Source organism: Lynx canadensis, chromosome A3 (assembly GCF_007474595.2).
Source record: "Lynx canadensis isolate LIC74 chromosome A3, mLynCan4.pri.v2, whole genome shotgun sequence".
Classification (NCBI taxonomy): Eukaryota; Metazoa; Chordata; class Mammalia; order Carnivora; family Felidae; genus Lynx; species Lynx canadensis.
This window is the reverse complement of record NC_044305.1, coordinates 24966917-24989318: the sequence shown is the minus strand read 5'-3', so window position 1 is coordinate 24989318 and position 22402 is coordinate 24966917. Positions and strand designations below refer to the sequence as shown.

Here is a 22402-nt window from a genome sequence, read left to right as displayed (position 1 = left end):
GACCACACACTCAATTTCTCCATCTGCCTCTCCTACCAAGACAGGGAGCTCCATTAGGGCCTCCTCCCAACACTGGTCGGCCCAGAGCAGATGCTGAGAAAGGTTAGGAAAGAAACAGCCTGATGCCTGAAGCTACCCAGCATACAACAAGGAGGCCCTGACTCTCCAGGAGTAGTCCTTAGGCACCAGGCTTCAGAATTACCTGGGCACTTGTTACCTTTGGGCCCACCCCAGCCTTTCCAATTTAGAGTCTCTTAAGTGCCCAGGAATCTACATTTTCACAAGGACTACCCTACCCACCCCATCCCTCGATTCCAGGTGATTTTTATGCAGGTTCACATTTGAGAACAAATAGTATACCTGTATAACCAAAATGTGTGGTGCAGCCTCAAGTTATAGCCCCTTGAGGACAATTCTCAGCTCCAGTTTCCTCATCTGTAAAATGGGCACTTTACCTTGGCCTCTCCCAGGCTTGCCATGAGGATAAGAAGCATAAGGGAGCTGAACGTGTTTTATAAACTATAAGGTGGTTTAGGTAAGCAGCAGGAGTTTCCTAAGCAGTTTTTGAAATTGCTCATTGTAAATCTTAGATTGTGTCAGCATTGGAAAGGACCATAGAGACTGCACAAGCCTCTTGCTGTAGAGATGGGAAAACTGAGGCCCATTTGGGAGTAGAGACCTGTGATGCCAGCCAGTGATAGAATCTGGCCTATGCTGGATTGCCAGCCATGGGATCATCCTGTTCCTTCTCCCCAGATAAGCCACCATTATTAGAATGGTAGGTCTCATTTGAAATAACCAAGCCAGACTCTGACAGAGGGTAAGAGAAATCAGCAACAGTCCCATTCCAGATGGGAGTTTCTTTTCTCCATATCTTCCCAAAGGGTCTCAATAACAGCAACATTCTCTTTGTAAAGTCCTCTCATACCCAATAGTCACTCAACAAACAGTTACTGAGCACTTGTCATACACCAAGCACTGTACTGGTTGCTGGAGAAGGAAGACAGATGTTGTTATTGCCCCATTTCATGATGGACAAGCTGAGGCCCAAAGGGCATGAGCTTACCTAGCAGATGAAAGGCTATTATTCATGCTTGGTGAGGTCAAAGCTAGAGGATTACCAAAGCCCTGCTCTCCCCAAAGTATTCAAGTACCCAACCTCCCAGGTAGAATCAGGTGCCCTTCTTCCCACAATCCCTCCTGTCCTGCTGCAGCAGAAAGGAGGGAAGACCAGAATTCCCAGTGTGAATTCAAGGAAGAGATAAGGTCCTTCTGTATCTATTAATACCCACTTGAAAGCAGCAAAGGCCTGAAAGATGGGCCCCTTGGCCTCAAGCCTGGGAGATACTGATAAGGCTGTTCTCAACATCAACAGTTCTCTTCTGGCTGGTAGGCTTCCAAAAAATCCACAATTACTGGGCAGCCACTTCCAGTGATGATATCCTTTCAACCAATAATCCCCTAAGTGAAGCTTATTTATCCACATGGTGCAGGAAGAAGGAGGCTCAGGGAGGGCCACTCGCAGCTCAAGGTCAGGGAGCAGAAATGAGATGAGAACTTAGCCTGTTCCACGGCAAAACCCTAGGGCCTGCACTTTATACTTCAAGACCCCCTATAAATACCCCACGAGCCAGGCTCAGGTCTGTCAAGATTATAATGTGTGGTGTCCAAAAGGTATTATGATGGATAGTGGCCTAACTTAGTAGGCGCTCACCCCCATCATCACATCTCTACCAACATCTAACTCTAAAAGAGTCCAAAGGTGTGGAAGCTCCTGGGCCCATGATCCTCAGTGTGGAGACATCTTTCCTTTGAGTTTTTCCAAGAGGCAGGATTGTGCAGAAGTGATAGCATGAACTTCTAAATCAAGTGGATATAAATGGGAACATTGGTCTGTGTGACCCTGGACAAGTCAATTCACTTCCACAGATATTTATTGAGCAATTGTATCAGACATTCAATCTACAAGATATTTATTGAGCAGTTCTGTCAGACATTACGCTTAGGTGCTGGGGAGACAGCTGGAAGCAAAACTGACCCATCTCTCATACCTGGAGCTCACAGTCCAGTGGGAGAGTCAGAATTATTTACGTGAACGTGTACAATATGCTCATTAAGAAGTTTGACAAACACCACAAATAATTCAAGGCTATTTATTCCACATACACCACCTCACCTAAACATACATTCTTAGGTTTAAAAAAAAAAGTCTCCAAACATGAACATCCCATCATTATAAGGAGTGCCTAATTGGGAGAAATGATTCTGTGGTGACTGAATTTTATTAAGGGGCACAGAGACATCCATTGTTGAGTTCTGGCAGAGGGAGGTGGGGAATTTTATGTCTGCAACATCACATTTGTCTCAAATGATCCCTCACTGCTACACTGAATTCTCTGACTGACGGTTTGCTGTCCCTGGAGATGTTCTGTCACCATGCCAGCTCTGGTTGTGTCTGAACACAGGCCTCTTACCCATCTGAGAGGCCATCAAACACAGGAGCAAGCTGCAGGAGTCAGACCCCAACTACGTGGCTTAGCTAGATGACCTTGAGTAGATGATTTATGCTCTTAAAGAGCTCGCCCCATCTGTACAAAAAGGGGCAAAGGCTCCTTCATAGGATGGGTGTCCGGGTTAAATAAGCAAACAAGCAGATTTGCAAACTGGCTCACAGGTATGGTTTAATTTGCCCACAGGTTTGTTTGTTTTTTTCCTGAATTGTGAATTAGTTTAAAATTTTCTTAAACTGGAAAATGCTATATAAAAATTCAAATATCTGGCTTTCCTTTAAAACCGTAATATCTGGCAACACTAGCCATGCCATCACAGTGCTGAGCAATTGCTGTTGCCCCATTTCACCAGAGCCTTGACCCTCTAGGCCACCATAGTCCCTGTATGGCTTGCCTCACCTAGTGACCTTACTTGCCCTGCCATCTGAGTTTGCAATCCCTGATGCCCGTGCCTGGCAGAGAGTAAGCGCCCAATAAATGTTAACCAGCATTAGTGATATTCTTACTGTCGAGGAACTAACTAGCACCTGCACAGCCCCTCTGTTTTGCAGAGAAGACATGGGTGTGGAAGAGCAGAAAAAGTGGGCATTCATGGTGAAACAGGAGACACGGGGCTTGCCCAGCCAACAGTTGCCCAGCTGGATGGCCTTGGCCAAGTTCTTGGGCCATCCATCGGTCCATAGTTCAGTAGGGTGTGGGTCAGAGGGTTCAAGGTACAACAGTGCAAGTGGACAGGTCCCAGGTTGATAAGCCATCCTCCCTTCCCCCAAACCCTACTCCCCACTGAACTCAGTCTCTGGGGACCTCTCTTCCCTTCAAAGCTCACCCAGTGTCACTTCCATTCTCTACATCATCTCCAACCTCTGAGAAGGGATGATGCTTTTCCAAGGAGAGGGGGGAAACCAGACACAGTAGCTGTGCTTGCCTGGACCAGAGCTGCAGTGTCAGTAAGGGACCCTTAGAGGGGAGGGGCTCTGTTTTTTTCATGTGTAAAATGAGGATGACAAAAATAGTGTTTACCTGATAGGGCTGTTGGGGCATTAAAGTGCTTAGGACAGTACCTGGCACAGAGAGAGGGCCCAGTAAATGTCAGCTGTTATTAGGAATGAAAGATGAATCACTGAGACAGCTTGCCTACATCTCCTCTCAAGGAGGCAAGGAAAATCGTTCTAGGGAGGCTGCAGACTAGGAGAGTTTTCATCAGGCAATCCCTGCACTGCCCTCCAAACTCTGGTTGGCACAGATAGGCACAAAGACAAGGAGAAAAATATGTTCAGAGGGCAATGAGGTGTGTAGATGAGGCGATCTCATAATTCCATGGATTCTAAGACCCCCCCCCCCATATTTTAATACCTCTGAAACTGAGGTGCATCATACGATCAATGGCCTGTCCTAAATTTTTCGTTGGTAGCTCCTTTCTTTCTCAGGGGCTCAAAATAATGTTGTAGCTCATCTTTGATGGTGTCTTAGAAGTAGTGAGATCTAGTGTACAAAACGCGCTGGGCACCGTGCCTGCCATGTCACAAGCCCTCAGATTATTCTCATGATCTTCAGCATCACCAGCACATTCGAGGTTGGCCATGGTGGAGCAAGCGGCTTTTCTTTCTTTCTCTCGTTTTCTTGCTGACACCTGCTGACCTGCATTTGGTCGGGGCGGGGGGGGGGGGGGGTTGACAGGCACATGGCAAGTGCGGTTAGGGAGGGGAGTACGGAGGGCTCAGGATAGGAAGAGAAAAGCTTTTTCTAATATATTAAGATATTCAGAAAGGAGGAGCCAGGGATTTTTGTTGTTGTTGTTGTTAAAAAAAAAAAAAAAAAAAAAATCCCTGCTGGAAGCCAGAGTTATATATATGCCAAACAGGCCAGGAAACCCAGCAGGCCTCCTAGAGCTGGCAATGAACCGAATCAGGGGCATTGTGTCCAGGCCACTGGCTGGCTGAGGGGGCATTGTTAGGGCCTGGCCCTGTCTGGGAAGAGGGGGCTGAAAGGGGCAGGGGGAGTGTGTTCCCATGACTCCCTGGGGAGTAACAACAATTGGGGCCAGCTGGGAAGCCCGCATGCCAGGGGCCCCAGGGCTGTAGGGGGCTGAGGAAGCAAGGGTGGGGGGGCAAGGTCAGGGCTTTCCTTTCTCAGGTGGGGGGGCAAGGCCTAAGGAGGAGGAACATGGGGGTCATTCACTATACCCCTCTTGCTCCCCCCGCCCCCAGCCCTGGGCCACAAAGTCTCTCTCCAAATTACATCCCACATCTGTCCACTCCTCTCCACCTCATAGCCCCACCCTGGTCCAGGCTGCCATGGTCTCTCACCCAGACCATGACGTAACTTCCTTACTGGATCCTTACTGCCAACCTGGCCCCCTACACTCTTCTCCACTTGTAGCTAGAAGAATCTTTCCAAAATGTAAATCGCATCATATCACTCCCTTGCTTAAATTTGCCAGAGGCTGCCCGTAACACTTAGAAGAAAACCCAAACCACTTATTCTGCCCACAAAGCCTGCCTGATGGGCCCAGCCAGCTTCTCAGCCTCCATCTCCAACACTCACTCCAGCACTCCAGCGCACCCCCACCCTGCACTCTGTCCCAGCCACACGGGCCTCCTGCCAGGCCCTGGAATGCTTTCAGCTGGTTCCCTCCTCTGCACACTTTGCAGATCCTGTGCTGGGAACACCCTTCCTCTGTATCTCTGCTCTCTCCTCACCGTGGATCTGAGAGGCCTTCCCTGGAAAACAGACCCTCTTGTTCTCCCTTTCCACGTCATTCTATTACACTGCCCTGTGCTATTGACTTCAGAGCACCCACTGCTCTCCAAAATTATCTTATTTGTGTATTCATGTGCCAGACTTCCCTCCCTTGACTCTAAGCCCCCGATGAGCAGGAGCTGGCTTCTTCCATTGCCGAGTTCTAGCGTCCAATGTCACCAGGTACTTGGTACTGGCAGAGACTCAGACAACATCAGCCAGTATTTTTATTATTCCCGTGTTCAGGGCTAGGTTAAGGACAGCTGTCATGTAGTCAGGCTGAGGTCACTCTCAAACATAAGTTCTGAATCTGTGACCCATGAACCCAAGTTCCAGGAACTTGGACAGGAGAAAAAAAATATTACATCTATTAATTCACCAGCCTCTGACTGCAATGTAACATCTCCTTCAACTCCATGCAGGCAACAGACCAGAGGCAAATTAGCAGCACCAGGACTTTACCAGCAACAGAAACCACAACTACATCAGTGCCCTGTCACAGCTGCTGCCGGATCTGGAGGTACTGTTTATGCCTAATGCACCTGTGAAATCATGACACTTTTAGATCTGCTACTATTTATTTAGTGTGCTAAAAAAAGAACATATAATACTAAATCGCAAATTTAAAAAATATTTTGATAATTAACTCTATAGTCAATATAATTCTTGTCTTTTGTAATCTTATGCATTTTATTTTTATTATTTTTTAAGATTTTATTTAAAAAGATTAAAAAAATTTAATGTTTATTTTTGAGAGAGAGACAGAGAGAGACAGAGAGAGAAAATGAGTAGTAGAGGGGTAGAGAGAGAGGAAGACACAGAATCTGAAGCAGGCTCCAGGCTCTGAACTGTCAGCACAGAGCCCGATGTGGAACTCAAACCCACAGACTGCGAGATCATGACCTGAGCTGAAGTCAGACGTTTAACCGACTGAGCCACCCAGGTGCCCCTAAAAATAATTTTTTTAATGTTTAGTTTTGAGAGAGAGAGAGAGCAAGCAGGGCAGGGGCAGAGAGAGAGGGGAAGAGAGGATCTGAGGCAGGTTCCATGCTGACAGCAGTGAGTCGGGTGCGGGGCTCGAACTCACAAACTGTGAGATCATGACCTGAGCCAAAGTCGGACACTCAACCGACTGAGCCACCCAGGTGCCCCAAGATTTTATTTCTAAGTAATCTGTACACCCAATGTGGGGTTCAAACTCACAACCCCAAGATCAAGAGTCACATGTTTCATTGACTAAGCAAGCAAGGCACCCCAATAATCCTATGTATTTTATTTATTTTTAAAGCTTTATTTATTTATTTATTTATTTATAGACAGAAAGCGTGAGCAGGGGAGGGGCAGAGAGAGAGGAGAGAGCAAGAATCCCAAGCAGGCTCTGTGCTGCCAGTGCAGAGCCCAACACGGGGCTCGAACCCAGGAACCATGAGATGATGACCCGAGCCGAAGTCACACACTCAACCGATTGAGCCACCCAGGCGTCCCTCCTATGTATTTTATTTAATGGGTTTAAATACAGCATTCTGAGAAGAGTCCATAGGCTTCACCAGATGCCAAAGAGGGGTTCATGACACACATTAAAAAGACCCCCTAAAAAGGAAAGTCGTAAGAGCTGATGTGGTCTGGCCCTGATCCTTCCCTCAGCTGACATCCAGCCCATGAGGACAGTCTGACGGAGGAAGCCTGGAAAAGCAATGGGAACAATGTTTTGGATGGAGACCCTATGACCTACATTTCCATTTTGCCTGTTTTCCCGTCTTGTTTGTGAAATCGTGACACCTGCAAAGCTCTGGGCACGGAGACCTGGTGCAGAAAGCAGGGAACCCTCCATGAGGAAGCGTCTCTAAAAACAATGCCAGAAGGGAGCCCAGCTTTCCCTCTGTCGTCCACCTGGACCCCTGCGGCCTGTAGCTCATGAGCGAGTCCTGCAGGAGACTCTCTGATTAAAATGAAACCCCTCTTACCCAAATGCTCTTCAGGGCTGAAGGAAGACACACTCTTTCCCTATCCATCTGGAACATGACAAGGGGAGGGGAAAAGAAATAACGTTTCTTTTTATAAATACCCTCTAATTCGTTAAAGAAAGCAGCCCAGCTGAAGTCACAGATTGTGGCGACATGGGGTTCGCTCTGGGGGGTGGAATGCGTGCAGCACGATGTTCTGGTTTAGGAGAGCGTCAGGTTCAAAGCTTGATTCTTGTAAACCCGAGCAAACGATGGAGAAAGAAACACCATCTCTACAATTCTTTCTGGGGCCTGCGACGTAGAAGGGAGCAGGGAGCAGGGAGCGTCACAAGAGGCAGTTTCTTGGCATCTTGGCCTATGAATCATTGCTCTCACATGGGCCTCACGGACCCATCTCTAATTTGAAAGTGGAGCAGCAGAAGGCCCCAAATTAACCTCATTTTTGTCCTTTCCCTTTCACTGGGAGCTCCATCGGCCTGAACGTGGGGTGTCACCGATGGTAATATCTGGATATCTAGGGAGGTTCACCTTTACACTGATCACAGTAACAGCCTGCCTGAGGGGGTGATGGGGTAGAGTTGGGGTGGGAAGCAGCTCAGAGAAAGGGCTCACTTTCATATTAGATTATTGATCAAAGGGAAACGGAACACGCAGAGGACAAAGAAGAAATGCCAAAGACTTGTTGAGATGACAGTGTGATATAAAGTTTCTCATAAGACAGGAGTGCCTGGATGGCTCAGTCGACGGAGCATGTGACTCTCGATCTTCGGGTTGTGAGTTCGAGCCCCATGTTGGGTGTGGAGATTACTTAAAAATAAAATCTTTTTTAAACGTTTCTTACAAGACCAAGATAGGTGGCTGTGTACAGAATATCTCAGAAAGGCTGTACTAGTAAGTGCTAACAGTGAATGCCCCTGGCAAGAGAGAGGGTTTGAGGGTGGAGCTTGGGGGTACGAAGGAACTTGATTTTTCCTTGTGACCTACCTTTTGTACTGTGTGAGTTTTGCTGAAAAATTATTTCGTATAGTCTTACGTGTCAGAAGACTTCATAGGAATGTGGCAGGTCCTTAATAAACACATTAAACCATTGTACTATTTCAGGAAGTAGCATTTATAGAGTGCCTACTGTGTGCCAAGGGCCCTTTGGCAATGCTCATTTTACGGATCTTAGGAAATGGAAGCTCGGCTAGGAGGGAGCCAAGTGGGGACTCCTCCCAGGTCTGCTGGAAGCCAGAGCTCTGCTCCTCAGCAAGGACCACACAGCCTTCCTCCCTGGAGTGAGCAGTTGGAGGCACCAGATGCTCTGGCAGGATCCAGAGAGATGCCATCTGTGAGGGAAACCTATTCTTAGAGAGCAGAGACAGTCGCTGGTGTAGCCGGCCAGGCCCCCACAGCAGTGGGGGGATGCTAGGCAGGCACACAGCCAAGGCTCTACCTTTAACTGGGGGGGGGGGGGGGGGGCGGGTAGGACAGGTTAAAAGCGGGGGGTACTCAGTTCTTAGGACCACACTTCCTCCTACGTTGGGATGCTATATTAGAAATAACAGCAAACATTTATTGAGTGCTTACTTTATATTCGTCATGTTGTTTAATCCCCCAGGCCATCCTGTGAGGTGAGTGCTATCAGAATGCATATTTTACAGATGAAGAAACAGAGGTACAGAATGGTTAAGCCATTTGCCTAAGGAAACAGGGCTGAGCCCAGGCGCTTTTGCTGTCCCCAATCAGCATGTTATACGGACTCTCAACCTGCTGCACTGGAGGCCAATTTTAGTTTGGGTTTCCTCAATAGCAGACCCCAAGACAAGGATTTCAGTGCAAGTGGTTTATTTGGGAAATGGTCCCAGGAAGTACTCGTAGGGGCATGAGGAAGGGAGACAGAGAAGGGAGTGTTATCAAGCAAGTGACCACTGTGGGCAGGCCGAGTTCAGTCCCGCTGGGGAACTCTGGGAGCCAGTGTGGAGCATGTGCCTCAGAGTTACCGCACCCGGTGATAATGGGGGGGGGGGGGGATTCATCAGTCATTGGTTGAGGGCTGCTCCTGGGATGTGGTAATCCTCCAGACCTGCTGTGCGGAGACGGAGCAGATGCCAGTAACAAGAGAGGGCCTTCAGGCAGAGACACAGGGGTGGCAGGTGGAAAAGTTGGCTGGTGTGCGGTGAAGTGGTAAGTTGGAGGAGATATGGGTGCAGCACCCCCAGCATCTGCTTGCTGATGACCACCCCCCTCCCCCGCGTAACCTTGGGATCTCATTCAGCCTCCACAGAGTGAATTCAGAGACCTTCCAGATCACCTTCTCCAAACGTGTAGTACAACACCATGGCTGAGAACACTGCTATTGGCATCAGATGTGATGCCACCATGATTACCTAACAGCTCTGTGACTCAGTTTCCTCACTTGTAACAAGGGATAATAGCTGGCTGCATATCATTCCCTACTGCCTCATTACTCAAAGTATGGCTTAGACCAGCAGCACCACCAGCGGCACCTGGAAGCCTGTGAGAAGTGCAGAATGTCTGGCCCTACCGCAAACTCACTGAGTCAGAATCTACATTTTAATAAGATCACCAGTGACTCATGTGCACATTTCTACTAGTAATTTCTAAAATATAAAAAGAGACTGAAGTATTCTTACTAGACCAAGGGTCTCAAATTGGTGGGCCATGGACCAAATCTTCCTGGAGACCTGTTTGATTTACCCAGCACACTGATTTTTAAAATCAGACTGGCCCGTGAGTCTCCAGTTGACCGTGTCCCCACCACTCCCTAGTGCACATTTTCATTTATGCCCCTTGCCAGGTCCCTGTGGGCACCTGAGTTTGCACCCCCAGCCTGGAACCGATCCTATAACCAGCTAACGTTTGCATAGCTTAGGTTTCTAAATTTAACATAAGGCACTGAAAAAAACCCATGGGCTTTGAACTCAGACAGCTCTGGGTTCAAACCCTGATTTGGCCATCATACTAGTTGTATTACCTTCAGCAAGTTACTTCCCCTTTCTGATCCTGTGCCTACATCTGTGAAATGAGGATCAGAATACATACTTGCAAGGTCACTGCATGGATTAAAAATAATATGTGCAAAGCACCGGGAGGAAGTAGGAGCTCACTAAATAGAAGTAATTAGTAGTAATAGCAGCTGTTGTAGTTATACAAGTCCAATGAGGACACCCACTGTGTTTTATGATTATCCTCATTTTACAGGAAACTGAGGCTCAGAGAGGTTAAGTACCTTCCCCAAGGTTACGTAGTGGTGGAGTGGGGACTCAAACCCATATCCCCAGCTCTGTATCCGTACTGTCCACTAGAATTTTCTGTAAGGACAGAAGTGTTCTACATCTGTGTAGCCACTAGCCACATGTGGCTGACTGAGCACTTGAAAAATGACTGGCCCAAATTGAGACATGCTATAAGCATACAACACATATGTGACTCTGATGACATAGTACTAGAAAAAAAGAATGTAAAATAGCTTGTTACTTTTTATATTAATTACATGTTAAAATGATAAAATTTTAGAAATATTGGGTTAAATATATAATTAAGATTAATCTCACCTGTTTCTTTCTACTTTTTGTAATGTGGCTACTAAGAAAAGCTTTAATTACATATATGGATCCCATTGTGCTTCCACTGGACAGTGGAATTCTAGAGCTTCTCCATTAGAACACCTGAGCAAGAAATATAATATTTTCTAAAAACGTATTTGCAACCCACTGCCCACCAGCAAGGAGCACTCTGTTACTCAAGAATGATTCAAGACCGTACACACCAGTAAGAGACTTCAGGGCCCTCCTCTGATGCCCAGAGGGGGTGTCTTTCCCTGGTCTCACAGAAGTCAGCAGCAGAGCTGGAATCATGTCCAAGCCTCCACAGCCCGAATCGCCACTTGGTCCACCATTTGGGAGTACCTAACGGGACTTGGAAATCAGTGCTTTTGCTTCAGCAAATGGAACCCTGGGACAATAGAATCTGGAGTCTGAGAACCATGATCTTGAGAAGAAGGATCCACTGGGAGGATTCACCGATGGAGCCAATCTCGGGTGCAGATGCCCCCATAAGCACCTTGGGAGCACGTTACTTTGAGGGAAGGCTTTTGTTGTAGAGGAGGAAGTCTGAGATATCGTGCCATACATCGCTGTCCTGATACAGGTAGGTCATGGAGGACTGCAGTGAGGGTTGTAGAGTGTGCTGGTGGTACTCAAAGAGCCACAGCACCAGCCCCCACACTATCCCAGTGAGCAAAGGGAAAGGGTCCCACCTGGGTTCAGGAATGTAGCCCTTCTCCACGCCCAGGCGGCACAGGGCAAACAGGAGCCGTGACAGCAGGTACATGTTGATCTGCAGGAAGGGAATGACAGGGGATTACAGGAGGGCCCAGCCACTGGGAACCTTCTCCCCCTGACCCATGCACTGGGGCACCTACTGTGCAGTGGACTAGTGTTTTTCTTTTTTTTTTTAAGTTTCTTTATTTAGAGGTGCCTGGGTGGTTCAGTCTGTTGGGCATCTGACTCTTGGTTTCGGCTTAGGTCATGATCTCACGGGTTCATGGGATTGAGCCCCATGTCAAGCTCTGTGCTGACAACACTGAGCCTGCTTGGGATTCTCTCTCTCTCTCCCTCTCTCTTACTGTCTCTCCCCCACTTGTGCTTATGCTCTCTCTCTCAAAATAAATAAACATTTAGAAAAGTAAATAAATAAAGAATAAAGTTTTAAAATTTATTTTAGTAATCTTTACACCCAATGTGGGGCTTGAACCTATGACCCCGACCGAGTTCAAGAGTCTCATGCTCTTCTGACTAAGCCATCCAGGAGCCCCTGGAACAGTGTGCTGGTATGCAAGGTGATTTGAAATATGTAGCGGGTATTTTAACATTGCTATTCATTTCTTAATTTATCATTCTTGTTAATTAAAAATTTTAGAAAATAGGGGCACCTGGGTGGCTCAGTTGGTTGAGCGCCCGACCTTGGCTCAGGTCATGATCTTGCGGTCCGAGTTCGAGTCCCATGTCAGGCTCTGTGCTGACCGCTCAGAGCCTGGAGCCTGCTTCAGATTCTGTGTCTCCCTCTCTCTCTGCCCCTCCCCTGCTCGTGCTCTCTCTCTCTCAAAAATAAATAATCATTTAAAAAAATTTAGAAAATGAATACATTTACATGTTTCAAAACTAAAAGGTAACTTGACACCAAAAAATACAATGCACACACACACACACACACCCACACACAATTAATAGGTTGGGTCTTATCGAAATTTAAAATTGATTGTGAAAGCCCCTATGAAGAGCCTGAAAAGAAAAGCCACAGGTGAGAGAAAATATTCACAAACACATATCTGACAAACTGGTATCTGGAATATATTTAAAAAAAAAACCTCTTAAAACTCAACGGTAAAGAAAAGAAACAATCCAATTAGAAAATAAGCAAAAGATGCGAACAGATGCTTCACTGAACTGGTTATACAGATGGAAAATAAGGACATGGAAAGATGTTCAACGTCATTAGCCATTAGGAAAATGCAAATTAAAACCGCAATGAGAAGCCCTGACACCTATCAGAGTGGCTAAAATTAAAAATGTGATCAATAGGGGCGGTTGATCACATTTAAGCGTCCGACTTCAGCCAGGTCACGATCTCGCGGTCTGTGAGTTCGAGCCCCGCGTCAGGCTCTGGGCTGATGGCTCGGAGCCTGGAGCCTGTTTCCGATTCTGTGTCTCCCTCTCTCTCTGCCCCTCACCCGTTCATGCTCTGTCTCTCTCTGTCCCAAAAATAAATAAAAAACGTTGAAAAAAAATTAAAAAAAAAATGTGATCAACCAATGCTGGCTCAGATGTGGAGAAAATGGATCATTTGTATATTCCTGATGGGAATGTAAAATAGTACGGTCCTCTAGAAAATAGTTTGGCAATTTCTTAAAAAATTAAACATGCAGGGGCACCTGGATGTCTCAGTCGGTTACGCGACCAACTCTTGATTTTGGCTCAGGTCATGATCTCACAGTTCGTGGGTTTGAGCCCCGCCATCAGCATAAGAGCCTGCTTAGGATTCTCCCTCCCTCTCTGCCCTCCCCTAATCGCATGTCTGCATGTGCGTGAGCTCTCTCAAAAAAATAAATAAACTTAAAAAAAAAAGTCAATCCTCAAAGGTTACATACAGCAATGACTCTACTTCTAGAACACTTTTGAAATGACAAAATTTCAGAAATGGAGGTCAGAGGGGTCAGGGAAAAGGAGGGGTAAGAAGATAGTGTGACCAGGATTCCTAGCCCTTAGAAGTTTATAAGCCAGTGCCATTTCTTTTATTTATTTTTTTTAAGTTTATTTCTTTTGAGAGAGAGTATGCACCCACACAGCAGGCGAGAAACAGAGACAGAGGGAGAGAGAGAATCCCAAGCAGGCTCCGTGTTGTCAGTACAGAGACCTATGCAGGGCTCAAGCTCACAAAACCTGAGATCATGACCTGAGCTAAAATCAAGAGCTGGACACTTAACCGACTAAGCCACCGCATCCCAGACCAGTGACATTTCTAACAACAACAACAAAAACTGGGGAAATTTTCTCAAAATACAAAATGCTCATATCCACAGACTCCACAATCCCACGTTGAGGAAATTTCAGATGGATTGACAGACAAACGCCCAAAGACGCAGACTACAATGTGTGTGTACTGGCAAAAGGCTAGACACCCCCTTGTCCATCCAGAGGAGACTAGGAAAATCAAGCCTGGTCTATCCACCCAATGGAGAACTTTGCTGATGTTAAAAAGAATGAGGGATTGACAAGAAAGGTTTCCAAAATACATCATTCTGTGAAGAAAAAGTGTGGTGTGATCTCATTGGAGGAAAACTCCTGATATGTTCAGACACAAGCACAGACAATTTCTGAAGAGCACACAAGACACAGTTGAAGTGTTCATGGACAGTGGCTGGACAATTAATGGAGGGTGGGAACTTTCTTTTAAATCCTTTTTTTTTTTAAGTTTATTTATTTTGAAAGAGAGAGAGCATATGCACACGCACAAATGGGGGAGGGGAAGAAAAGAGGGAGGGAGACAGAATCCCAAGCAGGCTCTGCCCTGTCAGATGTGGGCTCGATCTCATGTCTCACCAACAGTGAGATTATGACCTGAAACGAAATCAAGCGTCAGACGCTTAACTGACTGAGCCACCCAGGTGCCCCTTTTCAATTTATTGTCTAGTTTTATTGTGACCATACCCCAAGCACCTAGAAGTATGCCAGGCACACAGGGGTGCTTAGTCTGCATTTTTTAAAATGTGAAAATAAAACGTTTTATAATTTGAAAGTATTTAATAAATTTGAGGGAGGCAAAAAGAGGGTCTGCCAACTTTTCACGATGACCAAAAAGGACTTAAAACAATAACTAGCATTTCATTTCACAAAAAAAAGAAGAAAAAAAAAAGGATTTAACCTAGAAAAAGGACAAGTTAAAGAATAGGAGATCATTCTTCGAGTGTAAAAAGTTATGTTTTATGGGGCGCCTGGGTGGATCAGTCGGTTAAGTGTCCGACTTCAGCTCAGGACATGATCTCACGGTTTGTGAGTTTGAGCCCTGTGGCAGGCTCTGTGCTGACAGCTCAGAGCCTGGAGCCGGCTTCAGATTCTGTGTCTGCCTCTCTCTCTGCCTCTCTCCCACTTATGCTCTGTCTTTCTGTCTCTCTCAACAATAAATGTAAAAAAAAAAAAAAAAAAAAAAAAAAAAAAAAAAAAAATTTTTTAAATAAGTTATGTTTTATGAATATCTTACTCCAGGCCAATTTAAATTTTTTTCTTTTACTGTTTATTTTTGAGAGAGACAGAGACAGTGTACAAGCAGGGGAGGGACAGAGAGAGAGGGAGACACAGAATCTGAAGCAGGCTCCAGGCTCTACACTGTCAGCACAGAGCCCGACACGGGGCTCCAACTCACAAATGGTGAGATCATGACCTGAGCTGAAGTCAGATGACTAACCAACTGAGCCCCCCAGGTGTCTGGTAGCCATTTTTTTAAGTAAGCTCTACACCCAATGTGGAGCTTGAACTCATGACCCATGATCAAGAGTCATATGCTCTACTGACTGAGCCAGCCAAGTGCCCCCAGAGTGGTGGTGTGTTTTTTTTTTTTTCCTCATTTCACTGCACAGTGTTTTTTGGTTTTTTGTTTTTCAATCTTTGCTCCAGTGCTCGCTTCGGCAGCAAATCTACTAAAATTGAACAATATAGAGATTAGCATGACCCCTGTGCAAGGATGACACACAAATTTGTGAAGCATTCCAGATTAAAAAAAAAAAAAAGATCTTTGTTCCAGAAAACAGCACACACACTGAGTTTTGGGAAAGATGGAATTTCAGCAAGCTGCTTGCTTGGTTTACAGATAAGGAAACTGAGGAGAAAGTGACTTTCCCAAGGTCACACAGGGACTGGTGAATCACAGACCCTCGGACCTCTACCTCTTTGACCTCTACCTGGACCACGTCCCTCCCACCCCCCAACCCCACCCGCAGCCCAACCCCTATCCTGGGGCAGGGTCTTTACCTGACTGTTGATGTTATTGTTATCTTTAAACACCAGCAAGGCCCCGATGAAGGCAGCCAGGAACGAGTGCACCTGGTAGGTCTCGCCCTGCACGTGGGACTGCAGGGCACAGAGCCCCTTATAGGCGAACACAAAGCAGGCCAGGTTCCAGGAGTGGGTGTACGTGGCCTGCAGGATGGCCCACAGCTTCTCCTGGAGGCTGCACAAACACAGGGAGCCCCCATGAGCACAGGCCCAGTGTTCCACGTTCACTCACTGGGCGTGCAAATGTGAACCAGGCGAGGAGCTCACGGCCACTGCTCTTTCAGCCCCAGGCCTCTAGCTTCCATGTCGTGGGGGCTGCTGTCCCATTGGATTCAGGCCTTGACTCCATGCCACTTCCTCAGAGGGCCCTTGCCTGACCACCCGACTCAAAAGAATGCCCATCATATCCTGTCCTCTTTTCCTTCACAGCTCTTACACCAGCTGACACTTATATGCTTGTTTATTATTTCTCCCCACTCCCACCCCACTCCAGTGCAAGCTACTGAAGAGTGGTGTCTACATCTGAACAGAGCTTGGCACATAGTAGGTACTCAATACATGTTTTTTTGGAGTGAGCTGTGAAGACATGAATGAGAGAGTAAGGGAGAGCCTACTATGTACTGGAGCTGGGGATACGATTCTGAGGGAAAGTGCTTGCTGCCTTCATAAGATATATGATCTAAAGGGAGAACATAAATAATCACGAAGCAAGGGTCAAATTTCGACTTGACCAGAGATGATCCTGGGATCTGAAGGATTGATGAGGTGTTAATGAAGTCGAGAGGGGAGAGGACTTGCATCCAGGCAGAGGGATCAGCACATGCAAAGGTTTGGAGGAGGGACAGAGAGTAAGGAGTAAAGGGACAGAGAGAAGCCATCAAGGCCTGAGCAAAGAATATGGGGGGAAATGATGTGGGGAGAGGAAGGGCCATGCTCTTCTGTCTTTATCCTGAGAAAAGTACACATTTAAGTAGGGAAAGGATTCTATTTATCTTTTAAAATTAAGTCACTAGGGGGCAGTGAGGAGAACACAAGGACAAGGGCAGAGTGTACAATTCAAGGATGACACAACCAACCTAGAGGCTAGATGAGGACCTTGAAGTGGGTCAACTGGAACCTGTGGAAATCGGCCAGGTGAGTGGGGACAGCCAGGAGTCAGCTGGCTCTTGCCTCACAGGAACACAAGCCCCGTGTTGCCAGTTCTTAATCTTTTTTTTTTTTTTTTTTTTTGAGTAAACTCTATGCCCAACATGGGGCTGAAACTCATGACCTCGAGATCAAGGGTCACATGCTATAGTGACTGTGCCAGCCAGGCATTAATGCAAGAAAGCTGGATTTCCCAGTTATCAAGTATTGGTGCTAATCTTGCCTTCAAAATGTTTCGAGAGTCTGACCACTTTCCTCTCACCTACACTCCCACCACCAATGTCTGGGCCACCAGCATTGTTCCTCTTGATCACTGACTGCTTTGTTCGCTCCTTTATCCCTAGCACCTAAAATGGTGTCTGGCACATAAGAGATGTTCAATAAATATTTACTGTTTGAAAGAATGAGTTCAATTTTAAGAAAACAGAGGGCATGGGGCGCCTGGGTGGCGCAGTCGGTTAGGCGTCCGACTTCAGCCAGGTCACGATCTCGCGCTCCGTGAGTTCGAGCCCCGCGTCAGGCTCTGGGCTGATGGCTCGGAGCCTGGAGCCTGTTTCCGATTCTGTGTCTCCCTCTCTCTCTGCCCCTCCCCCGTTCATGCTCTGTCTCTCTCTGTCCCAAAAATAAATAAACGTTGAAAAAAAAAATTTAAAAAAAAAAAAAAAAAAAGAAAACAGAGGGCAAAAACCAAAACTAAAATCAGCGAATCAATAAATAAAGCAAAACTACAAGAGGTGTGAATTCGAGCCCCATGATGGGTATAGAGCTTACTTAAAAAAAGAAAGAAAAGAGCAACCCTAAAAAAATACAAAAAAGGGAAAATCTTGTGAGCTGGATTTGGCCAATAGGCTGTCCATGTGTGCTTCTTATAAGCTCTAGGTGAAGCTACATACATTAAAAACCAGGCCACAGGGGTGCCTGGGTGGCTCAGTCGGTTAAGTGGCTGACTTCGGCTCAGGTCATGATCTCACGGTCAGTGAGTTCAAGCCCTGCGTCGGGCTCTGTGCTGACAGCTCAGAACCTGGAGCCTGTTTCAGATTCTGTGTCTCCCTCTCTCTGACCCTCCCCTGTTCATGCTCTGTCTCTCTCTGTCTCAAAAATAAATAAACGTTTAAAAAAAAAAAAAAAAGTTAAAAAAAAAAAAAAACCAGGCCACAGATGCTTAGTTAGCTAAGTGTCTGACTCCTAGTTTCGGCTCAGGTCAAGATATCACGGTTTATGAGTTTGAGCCCCACATTGGGCTCTGCGCTAAGAGCATGGAGCCTGCTTAGGATTCTCTCTCCCCCTCCCTCTCTCTCTGCCTCTCCCCCGCTCATGCGCACTCCCTCTCTCTCTCTCTCTCAAAATAAATAAATAAACTTTAAAAAGAAAAAAAGCAATGGTTCACCCAAGGAGGACCCATGGCCAAATAAATCTCAGCATTAAAAACGAGGCCACAGAGTAGTTTCTGAGAAGTGCAATGAGGGGAAAGTCACGGGGGTTGGAGGAAGACCAAGAAGTTTGAGTAAGGGAGGGAGGTCATGGACAGTTTTCCCAAGGAAGTAACCCTCATAAAATTGGTATTGGTTGCCAGGAAGGAAATAAAGGTAGGGCAGAAGAGGAAAGAGCATGCCCGGCAGGGGGTGTTGTATAAGTAAACGTGGGGAGGTGGAACCACATGTGGCATGGCAGCGAGTCCTATGTGCCAAGGGCACTGCAGGCTGGATGTAGGGGAACAGTGTGGGGATGCAGCTGAGACCAGGCAGCAGGGGGCCTTTTTTTTAAAGTTATCTTAAAGTTCTTTTAAGTTATCAGTATACTTAATATATACTGTTATCTTCATTTCAGGTGTACAATGTAGTGATTCAACAATCCCATACATCATCCAGTGCTCCTCGTGGTTAGTTGCAGAGGGGCTTTTAAGGAAGGAAGTTGGGCTTCTCTGGAGGATCGTGCGAGCCGGGGGAGTTTTTGAGCAGCAATAATAGATCAGACTCGTACTTGAGATGGTGGTGATGGGGGATAGGCTAGACCTAGCTAGGAAGCTAGTGCAACCATCCTGGTACTGAGGGCTGAATATACTCTCTCCCAGTTTGAGGAGGGGGTGGGTACCTGCCACTCCGGAAGAGAAAGGTCATGACCAGCGCGTGAGGGGCCCGGATTTTGACTCCGTAGCTGCAGAAAAGAAAGGAAACAGTTACTATGGCGTCACTGCCTCACAGAGTCTCCCTGGGCAATCTGACTCCTCACCCCCTCTCCAAGCCTAATCCTAACATCGTCCTGGAAGGGGAGATAATGCTGGCTTTCAGGTTAGATCTGGGTTCAAGTTAGACCTGGGTTCAAATCCCAGTCCTAACACCTTCTTGGTAGTGTGGCCTCAGGCTTGTTATTTAACTTCTCTGAGCCTCAGTTTGCCTAACAGTAAAAGGGGATGTCAGCCTAGGGGGCTGGTTATAATTCCAATGAAAGGGGACCATGTGTGTCAAAGGCCTCCACCAGCCTCACCCAACTGGCTGTGTGGAGTTGCTGCCTCGGTTCCACACTGACTTACCATTGCAGCCGGACTCATTTTTTTTTAAAGCATAAATCATATCACATCCCAATTTAAAAGCCGCCAATACCTTTCCCCTACTCACAGAATAAAATCTGGGCTCTTCCCACAGCCTTGAAAGTGCTGCAAGATGTGGCCCCTGCTTACTTCTCCTACCTCTTGCCCCCTACTTCTCCTGCTCCATCCAACCCGCCCTGGCCTTCCTGTAGGTCTTTGGACTGCCAGTTTCTCCCCTGCCTCTGGGCAGGCTGTTCCCTCTGCCTAGACTGTCCTTTACTCCTCACGTAGCCACTGCTTCCTCAGCTCTCCAATTTCAGCTGGGGCCTCTGTGGAGGCTTCTTACACAACAGCCTAGGTTAGGGTAATATTTGCATTGCCACAGAGCCCCAAGCTTCTCTGTGGTACTCTACACTCCTGGGTTAATGATTCAATTTCTCATAACTACTTATTCTATTCTAATTATCTCTTTCTTCCACTAGACTGTGGGCTTCGTGAGGGACTGTGTTTGATTTGTCCTCCACAGAGTCCCCAGCACCTTGCATGGTACTTAACATATAGCATGTGCTTAGTACATGATGGCTGACTGATTCTGGAACAACCTTTAATTATCTGTGAGGGAAGGTAATTTCTAGAAGGTTCTATCTTCAGCTTGGTTCATCTTAAAGTTAGTAAGTTCCCTAAAATAGTTGCTGAGTAATATAATTCCTTCTACCTGTTCAAAATACACCTCTTTCCAACTATTATAGACAGGAGGACCTGAGCTTTGTAAAACTGGATTTAAAAAATAAAAAACACTGGAAAGAAATATGCCACAATGTTAGCAATGTCCCCAGAGCTGGAGAAGTATGCGAATTTACTTTTATCTTTTAACTTTTCTATACTTCCAAAATGATCTATAATGATTAAGCATTGCTTTTAAAATTAAAGCAACTGGAATAAACATTTTTTTTAAATTTTTTTTTCCAACGTTTATTTATTTTTGGGACAGAGAGAGACAGAGCATGAACGGGGGAGGGGCAGAGAGAGAGGGAGACACAGAATCGGAAACAGGCTCCAGGCTCCAAGCCATCCGCCCAGAGCCTGACGCGGGGCTCGAACTCACGGACCGCGAGATCGTGACCTGGCTGAAGTCGGACGCTTAACCGACTGCGCCACCCAGGCGCCCCAAACATTTTTTTTTAAAGTAGGCTCCATGCCCAATGTGGGGCTTCTTGAGCCCGTGACCCTGAGATCAAGAGACACACGTGCTATGTACTGAGCCAGCCAGGCATGCCGAAATAAATTTTAAAAGTTACATAAAGGCCTCTTTTTAAGACTCAAACCTCTTCCCCTGACCCTCCTTGTACTTCCTCATTTGAGCACTGGGGATTGTGTGAACATGAATACTTTCATCCTCATTGTTTTTCATTTATTTTTTAAAGATTTTATTTTTAAACAATCACACCCAACATGGGGCTCAAACTCACAACCCCAAGATTGGAGTTGCATGTTTCACTCACTGAGCCAGCGAGGTGCCCCCTCTGTTTTAACTATATTCAAGTGGGTAGTAAAAAGGAAATACTGTAGTATTTGGTGCCAAAGCCCTGCCACGTTTTACTGTGTGAACTTGGATAAGTTACTTAACCTCTCTGAGCCTCTCTTCTCCCATCAGTAAAAAGTATTCTCCATTTCAGACTTGCTTCTGGCAGTTAAGGATGTAGCACATGTGAAAGTTCTAGTCTCTTCCTTCTTGTTCTTGACTGGACTCCCTCTTATCCCACCAAGTTCTCCAGCTGCCAGGCCCTGATCTTACCAAGCTACAAGGTCTAAAAATCCTTGGCACAATGACCATGACTACATATTGTCATATGAGTATCTGTCACTGTTCACCACAGGCTTGTTAGAAACAGCAAAAGAGGGGCACCTGGGTGGCTCAGTCGGTTAGGCGTCCGACTTCAACTCAGGTCACGATCTCGCGGTCTGTGAGTTCGAGCCCCGCGTCGGGCTCTGGGCTGACGGCTCAGAGCCTGGAGCTGCTTCGGATTCTGTGTCTCCCTCTCTCTCTGACCCTCCCCCGTTCATGCTCTGTCTTTCTCTGTCTCAAAAATAAATAAACGTTAAAAAAAAAATTTAAAAAAAAAAAAAAAAAAAAAAAAAGAAACAGCAAAAGACTGGAAGCGAAGCCATGTCCATCCACAGGGAGCTTCTGGATAAACAAACAATGGTCCCACCACTGAGTGGAATACTACACAGATGTAAAAGACGGAGGCAGCTTTATGTGCACTGCAGGATATATTAGAGCAAGATGTGTAAAATATAAAGTTGCATCAAACGAGGTAATTCTTCCATAAATCTAAAATTATTTCAAAATAAAACTTGTCTTGGGGCACCTGGGTGGCTCAGTTGGTTGAGCATCTAACTTCAGATCAGGTCACGATCTTGTGATTCCTGAGTCAAGCCCCACACTGGGCTAGCTGCTGTCAGCATAGACTCCACTTCAGATCTCCTGTTCCCCTCTCCCTTCCCCTCCCCTGCCTGCGCTCTCAAAAATAAATAAAAATATTTTTTAAATAATAAAATAAAAAAGAAAACTTGTCTTAAATGTGTGTGGGGGAAATATATGTATTTGTTTGTACATGCAGAGAATACTTCTGGAGGGAGACATGAGACTGGATACAGGTGTCACCTCCAGGGAGGGAGACTGAGTGATAGAAGAATGGGGTGAACAGGACTTCATAGCATCTACCTTTTTTTTTAAGTAGGCTCCACGCCCAATGTGGGCCTTGAATTCACAACCCTGAGACCAAGAGTCTCATGCTCCACTGACTGAGCCAGCCAGGCATAGCATCGAATTTTTTATGCGTTTTCTGAAAGTTACGTAATTTAAAAAAAAATTTTTTTAAGTTTTATTTATTTGTTTTTTTGAGAGAGAGACAGACAGAGTGAGTGGGGGAGGGGCAGAGAGAGAGGGAGAGAGAGAGA

At 46.2% G+C, this 22402-nt stretch overlaps 1 protein-coding gene and 1 non-coding gene across 8 annotated transcripts in view; one reads left to right on the top strand and one right to left on the bottom strand.

The window, feature by feature from the left end:
* Window positions 1-22402, bottom strand: part of PXMP4 (peroxisomal membrane protein 4) — a 32776-nt gene that overhangs the window by 6999 nt on the left and 3375 nt on the right. Inside the window, exons 2-5 of one of the 7 annotated variants that reach the window (XM_030309776.2) lie at window positions 19003-19065; window positions 15742-15940; window positions 11475-11554; window positions 1957-4148 (exon numbers count right to left, since the gene is read on the bottom strand). In XM_030309776.2, the coding sequence (XP_030165636.1) occupies window positions 4067-4148; window positions 11475-11554; window positions 15742-15940; window positions 19003-19065 (424 nt within the window). In that variant the 3' untranslated portion in view covers window positions 1957-4066. Of the gene's footprint in view, window positions 1-1956; window positions 4149-6692; window positions 6933-8770; window positions 11555-15741; window positions 15941-19002; window positions 19066-22402 lie in introns of those variants that run through there. The other 6 variants (XM_030309774.1, XM_030309777.1, XM_030309778.1 and 3 more) reach the window with 6 other exon arrangements.
* Window positions 15387-15489, top strand: LOC115511320. Its single transcript, XR_003967991.1, has one exon. It is a non-coding gene; the product is annotated as a U6 spliceosomal RNA (small nuclear RNA).